General features: G+C 42.4%; 1 protein-coding gene across 1 annotated transcript in view; it reads right to left on the bottom strand.

Moving 5' to 3' along the window:
* The window catches only part of SLC22A3 (solute carrier family 22 member 3), a 98,805-nt gene that overhangs the window by 34,260 nt on the left and 40,777 nt on the right, over window positions 1-23,768 (bottom strand). The window contains exons 4-5 of the mRNA XM_027551986.1: window positions 22,000-22,168; window positions 21,037-21,154 (exon numbers count right to left, since the gene is read on the bottom strand). Of these exons, the coding sequence (XP_027407787.1) occupies window positions 21,037-21,154; window positions 22,000-22,168 (287 nt within the window). The remainder of the gene's footprint in view (window positions 1-21,036; window positions 21,155-21,999; window positions 22,169-23,768) is intronic.

The following is a 23,768-nucleotide window of genomic DNA, read 5'->3' as shown; positions in this document are numbered from 1 at the left end:
GGCATCACTGACTCAATGGACATAAATTTGAGCGAACTCCGGGAAATAGTCAAGGACAGGAGGCGTGGTGCGCAGCAAAGAGTTGGGCACAGCTTAGTGACTAAACAACAATCACAAAGACTCAGAACCTGGGGTGGGGGGTGGACATCAGAATCTGATGTGAGTGGATGGGATTAAACACATCATTGATCTTCCCAATGGCACCGATAAATGTCACTGATCGTTGCTGAAACAGAAAAGTTCTAAACATCAAATGATAATGAAAGTCCAAAAAAAAAAAAATCAAGTAGTTATGATATACCACCTGATGACTATAGTTAATTATACTTGACTGCATATTTGAAAGTGGTTACATGAACAAATCTTAGAAGCTCTCATCACAAGAAAAAAAATTACAACATACATATGGTGATAGATGTTAACTAGACTTATTGTGGTGATCACCTTGCAATGCACACAAATACTGAATTATTATGTTTAGGTATACTCATTATTATACCTGAAACTAATATTATGTCAATTTTATCTCAATAACCCCCACCAAGAATTACATATTTAAAAAAGAATGTCCAGTGTCTTAAACCATAGGAGCAGGTCTAGATACACAAATTTTTAGTTCTAAATTGGCAAATTGACTATCCATAATTCACTAGTTAGCCAATGATTATTCCAAAGAGGAGAAAGTTACAGTGAAATAAAACAAATCACCTGCTATGTCACAAATAAAAGCCAAACCACATACTCCACCCATTCACATTATCATCATTTCTTTTCAGGTTTCTGAATGCTTCAGAAACTATTTTAATAAGAACATGTAACAATAGACTATAAGTTCACATGATGGCCTTTTTCCTCACTAGTTGAGGGATATTTTCCCCTAGACTCCTTTAGCTCTTACACACACCCAGCTCTAGCTTTTCCAGGGCTTCAGGTGTTTGTAGGATTCCAGCAAGATTGCAACTTTGCCCAGTAGGTTTCCTAGAAGGTATATTTCTGCTATGGCCTAGAGCGTAGGGTAGCAGTCCCCAACATTCTCCTCACCAGGGGCTCGTTTCATGGAAGACAATTTTTCCCCAGAGCAGGACGGGGGCAGGGGTGGTTTCAGGGTGATTCAACAACATCACATTTATGGTGCGCTTTCCTTCTATTGTTACTCAGTTGAGTTCAGTCACTCAGTCATGTCCCATTCTTTGTGACCCCATGGACTGCAGCACGCCAGGCTTCCCTGTCCATCACCAACTCCTGGAGCTTGCTCAGACTCATGTCCACTCAATCGGTGATGCCATCCAACCATCTCATTCTCTGTTGTCCCCTTCTCCTCCTGCCTTCAATCTTTCCCAGCATCAGGGTCTTTTCCAATGAGTCAGTTCTTCGCATCAGTTGGCCAAAGGATTGGAGTTTCAGCTTCAGCATCAGTCCTTCAAATGAATATTCAGGACTGATTTCCTTTAAGATTGACTGGTTTCATCTCCTTGTAGTCCAAAGGACTCTCAAGAGTCTTCTCCAACACCACAGCCCAAAAGCATCAATTCTTCAGTGCTCAGCCTTCTTTATGGTCCAACTCTCACATCCACACATGACTACTGGAAAAACCATAGCTTTGACTAGACAGACCTTTGTTGGCAAAGTAATGTCTCTGCTTTTGAATATGCTGTCTAGGTTGGTCATAGCTTTTCTTCCAAGGAGCAAGTGTCTTTTAATTTCATGGCTACAGTCACCATCCGCAGTGATTTTGGAGCCCAAGGAAATTGTTTCCCCATCAATTTGCCATGAAATGATGGAACTGGATGCCATGATCTTAGTTTTTTGAATGCTGAGTATTAAGCCAGCTTTTTCACTCTTCTCTTTCACTTTCATCAAGAGGCTCTTTAGTTCATCTTTGCTTTCTGCAATAAGAATGGTGTCTTCACAGTATGGTACTGGCACAAAGACAGAAATATTGATCAATGGAATAAAATAGAAAGCCCAGAGATAAATCCACGCACATATGGACACCTTATCTTTGACAAAGGAGGCAAGAATATACAATGGATTAAAGACAATCTCTTTAACAAGTGGTGCTGGGAAATCTGGTCAACCACTTGTAAAAGAATGAAACTAGAACACTTTCTAACACCATACACAAAAATAAACTCAAAATGGATTAAAGATCTAAACGTAAGACCAGAAACTATAAAACTCCTAGAGGAGAACATAGGCAAAACACTCTCTGACATACATCACAGCAGGATCCTCTATGACCCGCCTCCCAGAATATTGGAAATAAAAGCAAAAATAAACAAATGGGACCTAATTAACCTTAAAAGCTTCTGCACATCAAAGGAAACTATTAGCAAGGTGAAAAGACAGCCTTCAGAATGGGAGAAAATAATAGCAAATGAAGCAACTGACAAACAACTAATCTCAAAAATATACAAGCAACTCCTACAGCTCAACTCCAGAAAAATAAATGACCCAATCAAAAAATGGGCCAAAGAACTAAATAGACATTTCTCCAAAGAAGACATACAGATGGCTAACAAACACATGAAAAGATGCTCAACATCACTCATTATCAGAGAAATGCAAATCAAAACCACTATGAGGTACCATTTCACACCAGTCAGAATGGCCGTGATCCAAAAGTCTACAAATAATAAATGCTGGAGAGGGTGTGGAGAAAAGGGAACCCTCTTACACTGTTGGTGGGAATGCAAACTAGTACAGCCACTATGGAGAACAGTGTGGAGATTCCTTAAAAAACTGGAAATAGAACTGCCTTATGATCCAGCAATCCCACTGCTGGGCATACACACTGAGGAAACCAGAAGGGAAAGAGACACGTGTACCCCAATGTTCATCGCAGCACTGTTTATAATAGCCAGAACATGGAAGCAACCTAGATGTCCATCAGCAGATGAATGGATAAGAAAGCTGTGGTACATATACACAACAGAGTATTACTCAGCCATTAAAAAGAATACATTTGAATCAGTTCTAATGAGGTGGATGAAACTGGAGCCTATTATACAGAGTGAAGTAAGCCAGAAGGAAAAACATAAATACAGTATACTAACGCATATATATGGAATTTAGAAAGATGGTAACAATAACCCGGTGTACGAGACAGCAAAAGAGACACTGATGTATAGAACAGTCTTATGGACTCTGTGGGAGAGGGAGAGGGTGGGAAGATTTGGGAGAATGACATTGAAACATGTAAAATATCATGTAAGAAACGAGTTGCCAGTCCAGGTTCGATGCACGATACTGGATGCTTGGGGCTAGTGCACTGGAACGACCCAGAGGGATGGTATGGGGAGGGAGGAGGGAGGAGGGTTCAGGATGGGGAACACATGTATACCTGTGGTGGATTCATTTTGATATTTGGCAAAACTAATACAATTATGTAAAGTTTAAAAATAAAATAAAATTAAAAAAAAAAAAGAATTGTGTCTTCAGCATATCTGAGATTATTGCTATTTCTCCTGTCAATCTTGATTCCAGTTTGTGCTTCATCCATACCAGCATTTCTCATGATGTAATCTACATACAAGTTAATTAAGCAGGGTGACAATAAGTTAATTAAGCAGGGTGACAATATACAGCCTTGATGTACTCCTGTCCCAGTTTGAAACCAGTCCATTGTTCCATGTCTGGTTTTAACTGTTGCTTCTGGATCTGCATACAGATTTTTCAGGAGGCAGGTAAGGTGATCTGGTATTCCCATCTCTTGAAGAATTTTACAGTTTTTTTGTGATCCACACAGTCAAAGGCTTTGGTGTAGTCAATGAAGCAAAAGTAGATGTTTTTCTGGAATTCTTCTTTTTCTATGATCCAAAGGATGTTGGGAACTTGATCTCTGATTCCTCTGTCTTTTCTACATCCAGCTTGAACATCTGGAAGTTCTTGGTTCACAAACTGTTAAAGCCTGGCTTGGAGAATTTTGAGCATCATTTTACTAGCATGTGAAATGAGTGCAATTGTGTGGTAGTTTGGACATTCTTTGGCATTGCCTTTCTTTGAGACTGGAATGAAAACTGACCTTTTCCAGTTCTGTGGCCACTGCTGGGTTTTCCAAATTTGCTGGCATATTGAATGCAACACTTTAAGAACATCATCTTTTAGAATTTGAAATAGCTCAACTGGAATTCCATCACCTCCACTAGCTTTGTTTGTAGTGATGTTTCCTAAGGCCCACTTGACTTCGCATTCCAGGATGTCTGGCTCTAGGTGAGTGATCACACCATCGTGGTTATCTGGGTTATTAAGATTTTTTTGTATAGTTCTTCCCTGTATTTTTGCCACCTATTGTTACCTCATGTTAAGAACCTCCACCCATAGTTCTTCAGGCACTCTGTCTATCAGCTCTAATCCCCTGAATCTATTTTTCACTTCCACTGTATAATCATAAGGGATTTGATTTAGGTCACACCTGAATGGTCTAGTAGTTTTCCCTACTTTCTTCAATTTAAGTCTGAATTTGGTAATAAGGAGTTCATTATCTGAGCCACAGTCAACTCCTGGTCTTGTTTTTGCTGACTGTATAGAGCTTCTCCATCTTTGGCTAAAAAGAATATAATTATCCTGATTCCAGTGGACCATTTGGTGATGTCCATGCATAGACTCATCTCTTGTGTTGCTGGAAGAGCAAGTTTGCTATGACTGGTGCGTTCTCTTGGCAAAACTCTGTTAGCCTTTACCCTGCTTCATTTTATACTTCAAGGCCAAATTTGCCTGTTACTCCAGGTATCTCTTGACTTCCTACTTTTGCATTCCAGTCTCCTATGCTGAAAAGGATATCTTTTTTTTTTTTTTTGGTATTAATTCTAGAAGATCTTGTAGGTCATCATAAAACCATTCAACTTCATCTTCTTCAGCATTAGTGGTTGGGCATAGACTTGGATTACTGTGATATTGAATGGTTTGCCTTGGAAACGAACAGAGATCATCCTGTCATTTTTGAGATTGCACCCAACTACTGCATTTCAGACTCTCTTATTGACTGTGAGGGCTACTCCACTTCTTTGAAGGGATTCCTGACCACAGTAGTAGATATAATGGTCATCTGAGTTAAATTCACCCATTCCAGTCCATTTTTAGTTCGCTGACTCCTAGAATGTCGATGTTCACTCTTGCCATCTCCTGTTTGACCACTTCCAATTTGCCCTGATTCATGGACCTAACATTCCAGGTTCCTATGAAATATTGTTCTTTACAGCATCAGGCTTCACTTCCATCACCAGTCACATCCACAACTGGGCATTGTTTTTGCTTTGGCTCCATTCCTTCATTCTTTTTGGAGTTATTTCTCCACTGATCTCCAGTAGCATATTGGGCACCTACCGACCTGAGGAGTTCATCCTTCAGTGTCATTTTTTTTTTTGCCTCTTCATACTGTTCATGACAAGGCAAGAATACTGAAGTGGTTTGTGATTCCCTTCTCCAGTGGACCATGGTTTGTCAGAACTATCCACCATTACCCGTCTGTCTTGGGTGGCTCTACACAGCATGGCCCATCATTTCATTGAGTTAGACAAGGCTGTGGTCTGTGTGATCAGTTTGATCAGTTCTATTATTATTCAGTTCAATTTCAGTTCAGTCGCTCAGTCGTGTCCGACTCTTTGTGGCCCCATGAATCGCAGCACGCCAGGCCTCCCTGTCCATCACCAACTCCCGGAGTTCACTCAGACTCACGTCCATTGAGTCAGTGATGCCATCCAGCCATCTCATCCTCTGTCGTCCCCTTCTCCTCCTGCCCCCAATCCCTCCCAGCATCAGCCTTTTCCAATGAGTCAACTCTTCACATGAGGTGGCCAAAGTACTGGAGTTTCAGCTTCAGCATCATTCCTTCCAAAGAACACCCAGGACTGATCTCCTTCAGAATGGACTGGTTGGATCTCCTTGCAGTCCAAGGGACTCTCAAGAGTCTTCTCCAACACCACAGTTCAAAAGCATCAATTCTTATTACACTGTGATATATAATGAAATAATTAAACAGCTCACCATAATGCAGAATCAGTGGCCGCCCTGAGCTTGTTTCCTGAGCTCTGGTGGTAAATACAGATGAAGCTTTGCTCACTCACCCTCCACTCACCTCTTGCTGTGCAGCCTGGTTCCTAACAGGCCATGGACTGGTACCGGTTCATGGTTCAGAGTTTGGGGACCATTGGCATAGGACAATCCCTGTCTGTCTCTGGGTGGGTAGCCCTTTCTGTGTAGGCTAATGACAGCCAGGGCATCATCAGCTCCGTCACACCAGTGCTCTCAGCCATGGTGAGGGGGGAGTCCAGGACAGTGTTCTCAGAGTGCCCTCGGGTGGGCTCACCTGCCTCCTGTATCCCTGCGGGTCTTCCTCTTGGGGCTGGGCCCCTCTCCACTTTTCTTCTGTCCAGCTCTCACCAGCCTCTCAGCAAGCAGCAGCGGTCCTGGGGCCCTCTCCAGTGTTCCCCATCCTCTAGGTTCACAGGCATCTTCTCAGGGCGTTTTATCTGAATCCCTGCACTGATCTGACCGTGCCCGAGGAGAGGCCTGGCTGTCCCTGCTCACCCTCTATTTAGCGCGTGCTCCTAAAGGGTCAGTGCCCTGGATACCGTGTTCTTTCTGCTCTCAGAATGCCGAAAAGCTGGGTTTCTCTGACTGGGAAATGGGTCATCACAGTTCCTACTGCATTTTTCCATCAGAGCTTTTGCAATTGTGTTTATACTTTGACTAAATTATCTTTTTTCTACCATTTATAAAGACACTACGTATAGAACCTACTCTATAGTAATCACTTGAATAAAAGTGCACTTATCCTCCTAAGTTAGTGTTTCTCAAACTGAATTCTGTATCCTTTTTTAAAATTAAAAAAAATTTAATTTCTTTTTATTTACTTATTTGTCTGTGCCGGGTCTTAGTAGAGGCACGTGAGATCTTTGATCTTTGTTGTGGCATTCGAACTCTTAGTTGCACAATGTGGGACCTTGCTTCCTGACCAGAGATGGAACCCTAGCTCCCTGCATAGGGAGCATGGAATATTATCCTCTGGACCATCAGGGAAGTCCCCTAAATTATGTATTCTTAATCATTTTTTTTAAAAGAGATCTATGCGAAGAGTTGACTCATTGGAAAAGACCCTGATGCTGGGAGAGACTGGGGACAGGAGGAGAAGGGGACGACAGAGGATGAGATGGCTGGATGGCATCACCGACTCGATGCACATGAGTTTGGGTGAACTCCGGGAGTTGGTGATGGACAGGGAGGCCTGGCGTGCTGCGATTCATGGGGTCGCAAAGAGTCGGACACGACTGAGCGACTGAACTGAGCTGATGGTGGTACTCATTTCAGAAGTACTGTTTGTCAAATATTTGGGGTTCCCCTCCTCCTCCCCCAGCCCATTACAGGGGTGGGATTGTGGTGATTGGCCTGCATGATTGATCCCTCTCCTTGAATCTGCCAAGGACTGGTCAGCATTTACTTGCTGAAGAAGGACCCTCAGGAACTTCCTCTTTTCTGCACAGGTCCAGGCAGTGGCTGCTAGAACAGCCTGGATTGAAGAGTGAGAACCTTATGACAAGGTCACAATCCCATATTCCTCAGTGAAGAGTAGCCTCTGCTCACTGCAACTAGAGAAAGCCTGCATATAGGAACAAAGACCCAGCATAACAAAAAATGAATAAATAAATAATACAAAAACTAAATGATGCATCTGCTTATTAACTGGTACTCAGAAAACTGGCTCAGGGTTGAGACCAATAAAGGTGGATCCCTACTTCACAGAGGCAGTGGGGCTACAGGGCAGATGAACTCAAGTCTGAATGTGGCAGTTAGAGCCGTAAGCTTATAGGAGAATGTCTGTGGCCTTTGGGTGCAGAAGGTTTCTTAAACAAAACCCAGAAAACAATCAATAAGCAAAAATATGCTGATATGACTGTGTCAAAACATTTAAGGATTTAAGAATTTTTGCTCAATGATAAAAAAAAAACCAGGCAAAGTTAATGGGTAACTAAAACAGTGAGGGAAAGATACTTGCAGTGTCTAAAACCAACAACAGGGTAAAATTGAGGACAGAAAGGTGATCCTATAAATTGAAGGGGACAGTCCAATCCATTAAATCTAAACATCCCAGAAAACTCAATATACATGGGCCAGGATACGGCGAGGCTGCCCACAGAGGGGAAACACAAATAGCAAAGCACAAAGTGAGCTGAGCCTCACCGGTAACCAGAGATGTGCAACCTAAAACACTCCGGAGGCTGGCCAGAGTGAGAAAATAGGAGAGTACCAGATGTGTGTGGGGGACACTCAGTGGGTACACTCAGAAAGCAAGCTGGCGTTACTGGACTCCTGGGCAAACGTCCAGACAAAACTATAATTCAAAAGGATACATGCACCCCCATCTTAACTGCAGCACTGTTGACAACAGCCAAGATCATGGGGAGAATCTAAATGTCCATGGACAGACGAAAGGATAAAACAGATGTGGCACATATACACAGCAGAATACTACTGAGCCAAAAAAGAGATTGAGAAAAATGCCATTTGCAGCAACACGGATGGCCTTAGAGACTGTGACACTGAGTGAAGTGAGTCAGAGAGAGAGAGACAACTGTATCATCACTCACACGCAGAAGCTTGAAAAGTGGTACACAGGAACTTATTTACAAACAGACACAGATACACAGATTTAGAGACCTGATGAAATATTTTCACTGCGATGATCATAATCGACTTGAACTTCAGAGGCTGGTTGTTTTTAGACACCCGAGTGTACCATGTAGTTTACAGAACTGTGGGAAGAAATGCTTCATGAACTGAAGCCCATGCTTCACTCCGTGGTCATCAAAGTCTGTTCCCCACTAATTTTAGATCAGCCTGTATAAACACAGCGTGTTCACGGTTATGAATCACAGAGTGGATACTTGAATTGTCTTTAGTGAAATTTGTCCATGCCAGGCTTCAGAGGGAAGAATTTAAGCCTGGAAACTCTACTACTGATCAACATACACAGCAAATACTCAATCTCTATTGTATTTGGTGGCATAGAAATAATCATGTTGAGCATTCGTCCAATAAACCTTTTTCAGTCTCAAGATCTAAACTGTTAGTGGTGTGTGGGCCCTGACACATAAACAGGAAAGAAAACAAGGATTCGCCTTTGAGAAATGGTGCAACAACTGTACACCAACCAAGTTGTTCAACCCTTACAACTGCACAAGTGTGACTTGTGCTTAATGTCAGTGAAAGAGCAGAATATAGAAAAGCGGGTCTATTTTATTGAATCAAAAAAGTGAATGAATCTTGGAAGTTTTTTTTTTTTAATCAAGAATATTGTTTATCAAGTTTCTGTGGAGTGAGGGCTTTCCTGAGAACTGCATACAACTTGAACTCTGAGAGCTCAGGAAACGATTGTTCAACAAATGGAAACTAATGCTATTTCTGCTTCCTGATCAGTGACTCCCATCCTAATTGAGTATGAGAACTCCTGGTTAATGTCAAAGAATTTAATGGTTGCCCAAATGATAGGAAAGTGAAAAAGTGTCAGTTGCTCAGTCATGTCCAACTCTTTGAGACCCCATTGACTATAGCCTGCCAGACTCCTCTGTCCATGGAATTCTCTAGGCAAGAATACTGGAGTAGGTTGCCATTTCCTTCTCGAGGGGCTCTTCCTGACCCAGGGATCAAACCTGTGTCTCTTGCATTGCAAGAAGATTATTTACCATCTGAGCCACCAGAGAAGCAACTGTGGTTTTACTTCTGTTCACTGAGAATTCAACATAACACAGATTTACTGTGAATTTAATAATGCCTTTCAATTCATTAGTCAGTATCCATCACAACAGCTTCTGTTTTCATCCGAGAAAATAGTACATATTTATACAAGATGTACTCTGCATATAAGTTAAATAAACAGGGTTACAATGTATAGCCTTGACATACTCCTTTCCCAATTTGGAACCAGTCCATTGTTCCATGTCTGGTTCTAACTGCTGCTTCCTGACCTGCATACAGATTTCTCAGGAGGCAGGTAAGGTGGTCTGGTATTCTCATTTCTTGAAGAATTTTCCAGTTTATTGTGATTCACACAGTCAAAGGCTTTAGCATAGTCAATGAAGCATAAGTAGATGTTGTATAACTTATATGCAGAGTACATCATGTGAAATGTTGGACTGATGAAGCACAAACTGGAATCAAGATCGCCGGGAAAAATATCAATAACCTCAGACATGCTGATGACACCACCCTTATGGTGGAAAGCAAAGAGGAACTAATGAGCCTCTTGACGAAAGTGAAAGAGGAGAGTGAAAAAACTGCCTTAAAAGTCAACATTCAAAAAACTAAGATCATTGTATCCGGTCCCATCACTTCATGGCAAATAGATGGGGAAACAATGGAAACAGTGAGAGACTTTATTTTCTTGGGCTCCAAAATCACTTCAGATGGTAACTCCAGCCATGAAATTAAAAGATACTTGCTCCCTAGAAGGAAAGCTATGACAAACCTAGACAGCATATTAAAAAGCAGAGACATTACTTTACCAACAAAGGTCGAACTAATCAAAGCTATGGTTTTTCCAGTAGTCATGAATGAATGTGAGAGTTGGACCATAAAGAAAGCTGAGCACTGAAGAATTGATGCTTTCCATTTGTAGTGTTAGAGAAGTACCTCTTGAAAGTCTCTTGGACAGCAAGGAGATCAAACCAGACAATCCTAAGGGAAATCAACACTGAATATTCATTGGAAGGACTGATGCTGAAGCTGAACCTCCAATACTTTGGCCACCTGATGCAAAGAGCTGACTCATTGGAAAAGACTCTAATGCTAGGAAAGATTGAAGGCAGGAGGAGAAGGGGATGACAGAGGATCAGATGGTTGGATGGCATCACTGACTTGATGGACATGAGTTTGAGCAAGCTCCGGAAGCTGGTGATGGACAGAGAAGACGTGTGCTGCAGTCCATGAGGTCACAAAGAGTCGGACACAACTGAGCCACTGAATTGAACTGATCCAAGATGTATTCATTCCTTTTACAGACAAGACTTGGTTGTAAAGGATTTTTGGACTTTGGCAGTAACTTGATGGTTCCCAAGAATCAGTGGCCCACTGGGCAGACTGCCACAGAATTCTTCCATTAGCTCTGGGCTGAGATCACATCTGCTGGGAGGCAGGAGTGTGTTAGCAAGACTGCTCCTCTCTAGTCACCCTCCATGCTCAGTCCTCTGTTGTTGTTCAGTCGTTAAGTTGTGTCTGACTCTTTGCAACCCCATGAACTGCAGCACGCCAGGCTTCCCTGACCTTCACCATCTGGAGTTTTCTCAAACTCATGTTCCTTGAGTCAGTGATGCCATCCAACCATCTCATCCCCTGTCATCCCCTTTTCCTCCTGCCTTCAATCTTTCCCAGCACCAGGGTCTTTTCTAATGAGTCAGTTCTTCGCATCAGGTGGCCAAAGTATTAGAGCTTCAGCTTCAGCATCAGTCCTTCCAATGAATATTCAGTGTTAATTTCCTTTAGGATTGTCTGGTTTGATCTCCTTGCTGTCCAAGAGACTGTCAAGAGTCTTCTCCAGCACAATTCAAAAGTATCAGTTCTTCGGTGCTCAGCCTTCTTTATGGTCCAACTGTCACATCTATACATGACTACTGAAAAAATCATAGCTTTGACTAGACAGACCTTTGTTGGCAAAGTGACAACTCTGCTTTTTAATACACTGTCTAGAATAGTCACTGATTTTCTTCCAAGTAGCAAATATATTCCTAGGGATGGTAACAAAGATCTACTCTTCTAGCATAAAAGTGTCCTTGGTTCAAGCCATTTCCACCAACATTCCCTAAGTTCTTTTCCTGGGAAGGATATAAGAACATCTTCACTCTTCAAGGAGAAGGAAATGGCACCCCACTCCAGTACTCTTGCCTGGAAAATCCCATGGATGGAGGAGCCTGGAAGACTGCAGTCCATGGGGTCGCTGAGGGTCGGACACAACTGAGCGACTTCACTTTCACTTTTCACTTTCATGCATTGAAGAAGGAAACGGCAACCCACTCCAGTGTTCTTGCCTGGAGAATCCCAGGGACGGGGCATCCTGGTGGGCTGCCGTTTCTGGGGTCGCACAGAGTCAGACACGACTGAAGTGACTCAGCATCACTCTTTAAAGCTTCCTTTATTCAGCCACCTTAAGAAACATACATCCATTATTTGGAGAAGGAAGGCTTGCTCTCAATCAGGTCCTCTTTTTGTACATGAAATTATACTTCCTTTCCTCCAAAAGCACCAGATTCAGAGAAAAATGAAGACAGCAGAGATCCATATTATTTGTTCTAAACCAAGAAATATAGCCATCTCCAGATTGCATGGGCTTTGTCCCTTCTGTATCTGTATCCACATGAAGAAGCATTGCTATGCCAACACAATCTGGATGTTCTTCATCCAGCCGCCTGTTTTTGTTGATGGTGTTGTTGTTCAGTCGCTACGTTGTGTCCAACTCTTTGTGACCCCAAGGACCACAGCATGCCAGGCTCCTCTGTCCTCCACTGTCTTCCAGAGTGTGCTCAAACTCATGTCTTTGAGTCAATGATACCATCCAACCATCTCAGTGTTTTGCCTTCAGTCTTTCCCAGCATTAAGAGTCTTTTCCACTGAGTTGGCTCTTCCCATCACGTGGCCAAAGTAGATGGATATTAATTTTTATTTTCTCCAGGGAAGGGAAGATTTAGCCCCTAAAAACCTAGCACCTGATACCTTTTATACCATCCACCTGAAGGGGATCTCTAGGGATTGAAACAAGTGGCTCCCAGTGTGTTTCCTCCCTCAGGATTTAGCACAATATTCTCATGGTTATCTACATCAAAGAAGCATGTCTGTGCACACCAACAATCTGTGTGCACCAACAATCAACTGAGCCCTGGAGAATTTAAATGATTTCACTCAGACTGCATCGCTCTTCTTAGGATTAGTTCTTGAAGAAAGGCAGTTTTCCTAGTGGGTTGAAGAACTGTCATGGCAACAGCAGCTCTGGTTTAAGAGTTAGCGCCCAGAAATTCCTGCCGGGGAGTGGGTGTACAGGGTTCTGGAAGCCGTGCCCATCGCGGCCTCCACAGCAAAGAACACTCTCACAAAGAACTAGGATTTTCTCATTTATTCCCAGTAGGGAAGCACAGGAATTTGGATTGCAGAGACTGATTTTGCCAGAAACATAGCGGGGGGCCAGATGGCAGAGACAAAACACTTGACAAAGCTGCCGTCTTCCTCTCTCACACACAGATGCGAGATTTCAGAGACCGTAGCAGAGGACCGCTCTCCCGGCAAGTGTTCAAATAAGCAGGAACAGATGCACACTCACTCTATTCGATCAGAGAGAGAAAGACCCAGAATGAAAGTAATTGAATAAGGCATTTTCACAATTCTCACCAAAAAGAGCAAGCAATACGAACAGAATAAAAGAAGCCTGTGTGGCTTATTCATTTCGTTTTGTATTTGAATTAATTTTGTTTGTGATGCCACCAGGGCCTGAGCTACGCCAGGAAAAGGCAAATGCTTCTCTGTGTTACCACAGGGGTGCTGGGGCTGGAAGACAAGGACTATGGTTTCCAAGGAAAAGGGTCAGCTTTGGAGAAGGAGAAAGGGAGGGCTCCCTGGTTCCCAGATTACATAACCAATGAATGAGGAGCTGACAGGACTCTGTCACAGTGATGTAAAGCTTGGAACTCTCCCTCTACTGTTGTAATCTGCGTCATTTTGCCTGGAGAGTTTGCTGGTATTTCAGCTTTAGGGAGAGTGGACCAGCTGAACACAAGTGCTTTGGTTCTGTGTCTGGATCTAGAACGTTCCTCCAGGTGGAGAGGCCAGTGGCTGGAAGGGGACACTTGGGTCTCTGGCATTGCTGTCCTGTGTGGGACCCACCTGGAACAGGTGCTCAGCCACTGCCATCTCTAGAAAGAGCAGGGGGGCCAGTGATCAAGAGGGCTGGCGTCTGACTCCCTGACAATGGATGGATGAGTAAAGACACAAGCAGCGATCCTACTTTCAAAAGAAAGTAAACGGGGGCCAGGGCCTCAGTGGAACAAGCTACAGTTCAAGTCCAGATGAAAAACTAGAGAAGAAACCGGGGACTGAGTTGTACACATGAAATATGTACCGCGTTCTGCATGTCAACCAGTAAGGTGTGTGTGAAGGGATATCACTTCATGTCAGACCTTCAGATCAAGGCTGGAAAAGTTAGTTGTTTAAAAGGAAACTAGGGATTGAGGAAGAAAGAGAAAGCCCGTAGGCACCTGGCGGAAAGGGGGTGCCCCGCAGCTTGCATCTGACACCGGGAAATCCTAGGTCCCATTCTCTAGACAGGCCAGGCATCCCATGACTTCTTGTAGGCATCAGGGTCCATGGTGGGCTGGGAGAGACGGTGAAGCCAGAAACTGAAGACCTTTGGCATCCACCTTTGGGCACAGCTGGGAAGGTGAAGACCAGCCTAGTAACAGGGTGACCAACTCACCCTGTTCGCTTGAGACTGTCTCTGAGTTTAGCTTTGAAACTTCAGTTTCCTATAGATCTCCCGATCCTGGACACTCAAGGACAATTGAGCACCCTACTGGTCACCATCTGAGTCCATTAGTTGTCCTGGCTCCTGCAGATCTCATTACTTGTTAGAAAGACGTCCTCAGACGCTGGGACTGACTGATGTCACTGTATGTACATATATTTTGATATATATTTGTATTTTTATCTGGGTATCTTCCCACATGGCACAGTGGTAAAGAATCTGCCTGCTAATGCAGGAGATGCAAGAGATGTGGGCTTGATCCCTGACTCGAGAAGATCCCCTGGAGAGGGAAATGGCAACCCACTCCAGTATTCTTGCCTGGGAAATCCCATGAACAGAGGAGCCTGGTGGGCTACAGTCCATAGGGTTGCACACAGTTGGACATGACCGAACAACTGAGCGCACACACACGTATTTATATTTATATGACACTGATGCTGAGTGCTTTTCTCTCACAGTTCTGATGTACATCATACTTCTCACGCCTTCAGAGCAAGAAGCATACAGCCAGGTTATTTCATGAGGGCCTCTGGCAGGTGAGTGTCAGGGAGGGGAGAGGCCTGTCTCCTACGATTCCTCACACAAAACACTGCTCTCCAGGAAGGTGCCCTGAAAATCTGCCTTGCGCGCTCCAGGGCGGAAATCTCATTCATCAAAGGATATGTGACTTGGATTTCTCATTCAATTAAAGCCATGGGATGCTCTGGAACATTCTCCCTAGAGATCTGTACCAATTAATGAGAGTCCTCAGACCTGGAAGATTTTTAGGTCCAGTTTCCTTTAGTGGAAGAAATTTACTGTTTCATCACTCAACTTGGGAAAGGAACTCACTCTGGACTCAACAGTCCTTCGGTGCTGCGTTTATGGCTTTTTAAGGATTGCAACAAATACTTTCCCCATGCTATGTAATATCTTCTTATTTTCAAAACATTAAAGACACGGGAATGAATTAGAACAATCCATTAAAATATACACCATTTATAGAACTCAGGCTATTTTCAAAGATATGTTTAACTAAGGGCATGGTTAAATTAATTCTCAGCGTCAAAGGTGCATTTTATCTTTGGTATATGAAGTGTTTTGATATTTTTTATGCATTCAAGAATATTCTAAATTAAAGCTAACATGGTAGTATCATATTACAGTAATCACTTTTTTCTCTTTCTTATTTTTTAAACTATGGAAGTATAACACATTTATAGGAGACTTAGAAAATACTGAACAAGGTTATAGAACAAAGTTACCTATAGCTCCACTATATATGAGTACAGTAATCATTTTAATGTGTCATGTTAAGGACGACGGCTTTGCTGGTAGAATGAAATCATTTATTCTGTATGAAGTCAAAGAGCTCACATGGGCTTCTTGACAGCTGGAATCACGGTATGGTTCCTCTTTTGGAAAAACCAAAATTACATTTATAAAAAACCCCCTTTGAAAGGAAATGTCACAAACAGATGTTCCCAAAGCTGGAAAGTCCCTCTCTGCAGTAATATTGATGCTTCTGTGATGGTTCATTAAAATGTAGGCTACATGGCAGCTATTAAGTGTTGGAAGTCTCTCTGGTAACCAAGGTAATTGAAAAACTAGCCTGACCCTTTCTAATGAGGTTTTAATAAATTCCATTTTGGAAATATATCAGAGTGGGATTGTTTACACCGATGATGGTCCCCTTGTGGTCAGAAAGCTCAAGTACCAGTTCTTAAAGCTACCCAAACATGTCACCATAGGAACTGCCCATGAGTGTGTTTCTGCATGGATGAGCATCAGTGTAACATCTGATACTTACATTTCAACAAGCTGTGATTAGCTATGAGCAATGAACTATATGCTGCTGCTGCTGCTGCTAAGTCGCTTCAGTCGTGTCCGATTCTGTGCGACCCCATAGATGGCAGCCCACCAGGCTCCCCCGTCCCTAGGATACTCCAGGCAAGAACACTGGAGTGGGTTCCCATTTCCTTCTCCAACGCAAGAAAGTAAAAAGTTAAAGTGAAGTCACTCAGTCATGTACAACTCTTAGCGACCCCATGGACTGCAGCCTACCAGGCTCCTCTGTCCATGGGATTTTCCAGGCAAGAGTACTGGAGTGGGGTTGTTGTTTCCTCCATTGCCTTCTCCGAATGAACTATATAGGCACATCATAAAAATAAGGACATTACAATCAAGCCTTACAGGTTTTTGAGTCAATAGAGGCATGACTATATTGCCAACAAATGTGGACATATTCAGTTCTGTAGTATTAGCTCTTTGTTAACTAGAGTTGTAACCTACTATTTTCTATGAGCATAGCCCATTAAGAAACAAGAGGAGGAGGAGGGGGGAAGAGAGGGGTCTTTAGGAAAAGGATTTTTTTTTTAAATCCTTTAAAAAAAATGAAACCAAAACTGCTGCCAGTGTTACTACTGATGTCGTTGTATAATCCAGGTCAGTAGGTGACAATGGCTATTTCATCAGGGTATCCATTGACTACTGATAGATGATGCTGTGCAACAAGCATCATGATATAAAACGATAAGCATTCATTGAGCTCACTCATCTGTGGGCTGCCTGGGAGATTGCTGATCCCGGTTTCGGGAGACTTCACTAGAGCAGCTTTCCTCCAAATGTCCCTTAGTCTTCTGCATGCTCAGAAGGAGAGCCTGGAATATTCTTCTCACAGTGATGGCTGAAGCCCAGAGACAAAGCCCAAGCATGCAAGCATGTTTCCTGACTCTACCACATCACATCTGGTCACCTATCATTGACAAAGCAATCTGAATGACCAATCCCCAAAATCGAAGGGCAGGCTATACACCCCACCCATCTGAGACCAAAGCAGGTTACATTGCTGTGACCACCATCAATGGAGCCAGGAAGTACTTCCATTCCCCGGAAATGAGGGGGAAGATGTTACTATGTCAAACAGCAATCTAATCTACTACAATCCAGTGTCATCTAGATAGCCAAAAATTGTGTTGGATCACTAAACTCCACTCTGGCAGTTGAACCAGTACTGTTATGATCAGCTACATTAGTTAGCTTTGACGGCAGAAACAAACACCCTCAAATCTCTGTAGCATACTGAGACACACTTAGCCGACAACAGTTTTTACTGAGGAAACAATGATTTCTTGGCCACATTCCATATCTAGGCCCTAGGTCAGCTGTTCCACCTTGTAGCTCTTCTCATTCTGGACCCACGCTGAAGGAACAGCTCCAGTTTGGGATGTCCTGATCTTGCAGCAGATGGAAAGAGCAAGAGAGAGGTCAGAAACTCACGATGTCTTTACAGATTCTGCTCTGAACTTGTCCCCTACCACTTCAGCTTCTCAGGCCTATAAGAAGTGATGAATAGGCTAGGGTTGGGAGGTGGCTGAAGCTCTTGTGATGACAGGAAGGTACAGCTGCTAGCTTTGCATTCCAGAAGATTCTTTCTAATGCATTCTAGCTTCACCGCAGCCTAGAATGTCTGCCCCTAGGATGAGGCAGGACTTGGATAGGTCTTGGAGGATAGGGTCATGTACTCGGTAATAACTTCTTCCAAAAGTCAGGATTTATCGAAGAAGAGAGGTTCTGTGAAAAGTGGGCATGGGTGCCTTGATGGCATTATAGCCATGGAGCAGGGATACCAGCTAAAGCAATGAAATGTTTCTGAAGGTGTAAAGTGATTATGTGAACATAAGGTTTCAAGGTGACCCTAACATTGACATGGACAACAATCATTTGAGTCACCAAAATGTGAGTAACTGACAGCATTCTCCCCCACTCAGAAAATATAATGGGATCCTGCTTTGATGCTGGTATTGGAGTTCAAATCAAATGTCTGCACTATTATCCAGTATTTTTGAGTAATGAAAGAGACATTTTGCGTATTACCAAGCTTTGTGGAAACATTAAGATCTCTGAAATTAAAAAAAAAAAGATGGTTTGGCCTATAATTTGACTGATCAGTTATAGTAAGGTATTTTAAACTGAAATGCAAAATTCCTTTTCTTTTTAAAGATAATACTTTGCCTTCTGGCTTATGTTGTAAAATTTTTAATGGTTGGAGATGGACAGGATCAGTTTGAAGACATTTGTTTAAAAAATTGAAGCCCCCTTTGACAAGCAGGTGATTATAAGCATGAGACTGGAGCTTACAAGACAAGCTTGGAAAATCTCATGATGCTAACGAGCAAGGAAGCATTCAGAAACTACTGAAGGTGTGGCAGACAGACTCAGGAACCAAGGAAGATGAACCTTATCTGTCCAAAGACAGGGACGATTTGAGCATCAATAAGGATAATAACAAAAACAAAAGACCGAACATACACAGTATGTATAAATCCAGGAGGTCATAAGCAGGCTTAAAAAACCCATAATCCACAATGTATTGATTACTTTTTGAGAATGTAGGCAACCAATGTGAAAAGAACAAGGGACTTCCCGGGTGGTCCAGTGGTTGAGAATCTGCCTTCCAAGGCAGTGGTCTTGGGTTCAGTCTCTGATCTGTAAACTAAGATCTCAACCCTAGCATTCTCCACCCCCAAAGCTGCTAGAAAAACAAGAGTGAACCTACAGATTAAAAAGACCAGAGAGGCTTATCAACCAAAATGATCAGTAACTAGGATCCTAAGCCTACACTGGTAGTCAGGATGCTGGAGTCAATTCCCCAGAGAAACTGAAGTTTAATTCAAATCTGACTTTTAAATGGAAATCATCTAACTGCAAAAACTAGAGTTCCAGTGTCTTGGAAGTCACCAAACCCACAGTTCATGATCTTTCACAACCAAAACCATGTAGCGTGTTTAAGTATCTCCCTGCTGAAATGATTGCTAGCCTGCTCATGAACTCAAAGCGAGTCAGTGAGCATTGGGCTGGACACTCACAGGACATGGAACAGCAGCTGTTCTCGTGAACCATCCCAGGGCCTCTCAGAAAGACTCATGTAACACGTGATGTGGCTGGTTAATGCGGCATCCTTTCATAAGCCATGAGGACATATTATTTTTCTATAGTCTTAAAACCTTGCTTTAGACCTTACGCTCTGGGACGACATGCGCAATGCCTTCATTGTACTCATTGCATGAATAGCAAAAATACTCATTTGGCCACTAAAACTGAGCACAAAGTACCATACATTTGATCCAGCTGTGAAGCCCGACAGCTTGCATGACCACTACAAGCTGAGAGGCAGTGGGATGACTTTTCCCCTAAAAGCATAGCTGAAATGTACTCAAACAATGACAAGCATCGACTTGTCTTCATGGTCAACAGACATGTTTTCTCTTTACCATTTATTTTATGATCTGTAAACCTCAAGGTGAGTGTCTCAGGTGGCTCAGTGGTAGAGAACCCACCTGCCCATGCAGGAGACACAAGGTGGATCCCTGGGTCAGGAAGATCCCCTGGAGAAGGAAATGGCAACCACTCCCGTATTACTGCTTGGAAAATCCCATGGACAGAGGAGCCTGGTGGGTTACAGTCCATAAGGTCTCAAAGAGTCTGACATGACTGAGCAGCTAAACAACAAACCTCAAGGTATTGGGTTGGCCAGCAAGTTCATTGGGGTTTGTAAGGTGAACTTTTTGGCCAATCCAATTCATCACGAATCTGCTTTCAACAGTGACAACTGGTCCGTTGAAACCTTTGTAAACACAGAGCTCACTGCTTGCCACTTAAGTACGAGTGAAAGAAGGCAGAAATCCAAATATACCTGACCAGGCTCTAGGGAGCTACGAAGCTAAGGAGTTGACAATAAAACCCACAAAACCCATTTTTATCAGAACTTTTCTAACTAAACAAACTGAATGCTGCAAAAGAAAACAACATTAGCAATATTAATATTAAAAATTCTTCTTAAATATCCTCTTATAGTAATCCTTCTGTTATTCTGCATCCACTGAGTCTTTGCCTCTAAAGCAAAATCCTTTTTTTAGATGCTACTCTCTAATTATTCAGGCATTGTTTCAAATATATGTGTGTGTATATATATATATATATATATATATATATATGTATATATATATATATATATCAACAGCATATTGAGAATCTTCCAAGAATGAGCTTTTAATACATCACCTCTCTTTTCTCTCCATGCAGTGATACAGAGGGATCCAAAATGCCTTTGCTGAGGGAAGGGATGATGGAAAGATGGAAAGGAAGATGGGAGGGAGGGCAGACTGCCTAGCATCTATAAGTTTAAAGGCTGAAACATTACATCTTTGTCCAAGCTCTGCTTGACATAGATAATATTTGCAAGACTAAATTTAAAAACAAAACTTTAGACTAAAATTGAATGTTAAGAAAAGATTTATAGTTTGTGCAATTAAGGTGAATGAATGGTTAATTACTATGAGATCTAGTAATTTGGTACAACTATTAACATATGGACTAAATGACCAGTTCACTTCAGCTATAACACTATAGTTACTCTGCAATTACTTCTATGATTCCTCCCAAGGTTTTCTTTTTTTAAGTCAAATTATCAATGATTAGTCAGATGTTTGATGATACGTGTGTGAGAAATTAATTCACGCACTTTAACAAGACTTGTTACCAGTAATATGTAAAATTACCTCTGAGTAATTTGGCGAGAGGTATTTCCCATTGCATTTGGCAATGCTCCTCAGAATTTTTAAGGCTTTATCTCCTTTCTTCCGAGTAATCAGCCAGCGGGGAGATTCAGGAACAACCCTAATGAGAAGAAGTCTTTCTTGAGTTACACTTGTGAATTTCAAAAGTTTATGACTTGAGTTTCATTCAAAATGGATCTTATAATTAGATACATACTTAGAAGATTCTGAGAGCTTAGAATTAGCTCTCTGAAACGTAAATTACCTTTGCAAGCTTATAGTGGAAGGAAAAAATGCTCACTGGACAACTGAATCATTGCTCATGACAAAATAAATCAATATTACATTGCTTTTGCAAGAAAGCTATATTAGAATACACGTCCTCAATTACATAGAAGAAAAGAATTGGGATTTAATGAGCATTTAGGAAAAGGTTGAGAACCTGATTTATGTAAACTGATTTGCTCATACACTAAAATTAAATTAGAGGAATAATTAAAATATTAAAATAACAAGAATCAAATGCCTACACCTATAATTTTCTGATAATTTAATTTTCTGAGGCTCTTAACATTTTCTCATTCCCCTGAGAACTCCTGAGTAACATTAGTTTGCTTAGTAAAATATACAGAGAAGCAATCTTGTTCACTGCATTTAAACTGCATGTTGAAATACTGGCAGGTACAGTCTGTTGCCTCATGGTTTTCCTAAAAATGCTACAAAATAACAAAACATAATTAATACTCTACTTTAAATGTATTTCGGAATTTTATAATTTAATAAAAAGAATTAGCCAAAAATCAATCAATAAATAACCTCTGAAAATTCTCTAGAAGTTCTCAAAGCCCATTTCTGGAGATGTTAGACGTCTCCGTAATCTCCTTTATGTCCATGTTTGCTTAGAAGCATTCATTCTAAGTGTCTGTTGAGTAAGAATAAATTTGATAATGACCAAAATCAAATTACCAGTAATAAAGGAGGAAGAGAAAGTTGGGCAGTGTGATGGCTAGCTGGATCCCCTGCCAATTGGGGATAAAGTAGGCGATTCCAGGAAGAATTATGATTCCAAGGGTGAAGAACATTTGAATCACTATTCCCACAATCCTTCTTTGCTTTGAACCTACTATTTCAGTCACTGAAGGAAAATAAACACAGAGGTTAGGGAAGCTCAATATCAGTTCTAAAACAAAGAAAGAGACAAAGACATTACACCTGTTACACCCGTCCGTCAGTATCACCAGGATACTGTGCGGTGTTCACTGTGCTCCCAAGCCCTCTGGTCAAATCCAGTGCATGCTCAGTCACTCGGTCTTGTCTGACTCTTTGCACCCCCATGGATTATAGCCCACCAGGCTCCTCGGTGCATGGGATTTCCCAGGCAAGAGTACTGAAGGGGGTTGCCATATCCTTCTCCAGGGGATCTTCCCAATCCAGGGACTGAATCCGTGTCTCCTGCAGCTCCTGCTTTGCATATGGAATCTATTGGTTTCTATCTGCCCCTAATTCCATTCTGATCATCCTGGGGTATGCTCCCTTACTGCTGTCCTAAGAGCACAACTAGGAAAATTCACTGAGACTGAGGTTTCCTTAAAAACGCTTCATAGAAGTTACCCTGCCTATGCCGGTCATCAAGCATTAGGGCCCCCAGCTCTCTCTCTTCTTCCCCACCCACGAAAAAGATCCAAAAGATCCCCAAAGTGGGCACCCCAAAGAGGGATCGTCTGGCAGTAACAGAAGAGAGTGGAAGCCCACAGGTCTGGAGTGATAATCCAAGAAAAGGCTTCATGTTTCCCTGGTCACAAATCCACTGTGACTCTAAGAAGGTGCCCATCCCAGACACGACTGGAAAGAGAACAGCCAGGACCTTCTCCAGTAACAGGAGCAAGGAGCAAAGAGAAGTTTTTCTTCAGAAGCCCATCTTTCTGGGTATAGAAGATAGCAAAGCTTTACAAATGAAGCTCTCGTGTTCAGGTCGTATCTCCTGTGTGGTAAAAAGTGCTCCACTTGTGTGCAAGGAATAGAATCAAAGGAATAATATTTGGGAGCACAGCAATGTTAGCTCACACTGTGTTACAGAAATATATGGAAAATGCTTTTAAAATGTTTCAAGGAACTAAAATTAATCTCTGAGAAAGCAAAGCAAGGGCTTCCCTGGTGGTCCAGTGGTTAAGAATCTGCCTGCCAATACAGGGGACACCGGTTCGATCCCTGATCTGGAAAGATCCCCCACGCCATGGGTCAATTAAGTCCAGGTGCCACAGCTTCTGAGCCTGCGCCCTGCAACCCACGAGCTGTAACTACTGAGTCCATGTGCTGCGACGACTGAAGCCCAAGCTCCCTGGAGCCCACGCTCCACAACCAGAGAAGCCGCCGTGAACAGAAGCTGTGCACCGCAACTCGAGAGCGGCCCACGCACAGCAACGCGAACCCAGTGCAGCCAAAAATAAATGAGAAAAAGAAAGAAGAAAGCAAAGTGAGAAAGCATGCAACAACAGTATGACTAGAAAGTGCTAGAAAGTGGTTCACCCCAGTTTTTTGTGATATTTCATATTTGGTTTTCACATATGTACATAATATATACCAAATACAATGGTGGGAATTTTAATTTCTAAAGACTCGACGGCTTGTCTCTCACCCTCCTATGTGGCAGGAGTAACCACTGCAGTAGGAGTGAAGCGGCATCAGACTTGCCGGAGGAAGGCTGAGCAGCCGCACTTCTCACCCCCAAACCCTGA

This window comes from Bos indicus x Bos taurus, chromosome 9 (genome assembly GCF_003369695.1).
Source record: "Bos indicus x Bos taurus breed Angus x Brahman F1 hybrid chromosome 9, Bos_hybrid_MaternalHap_v2.0, whole genome shotgun sequence".
NCBI lineage: Eukaryota > Metazoa > Chordata > Mammalia > Artiodactyla > Bovidae > Bos > Bos indicus x Bos taurus.
Note: the sequence above shows the minus strand (reverse complement) of the source record. Positions and strands in the feature narration are given on the sequence as shown.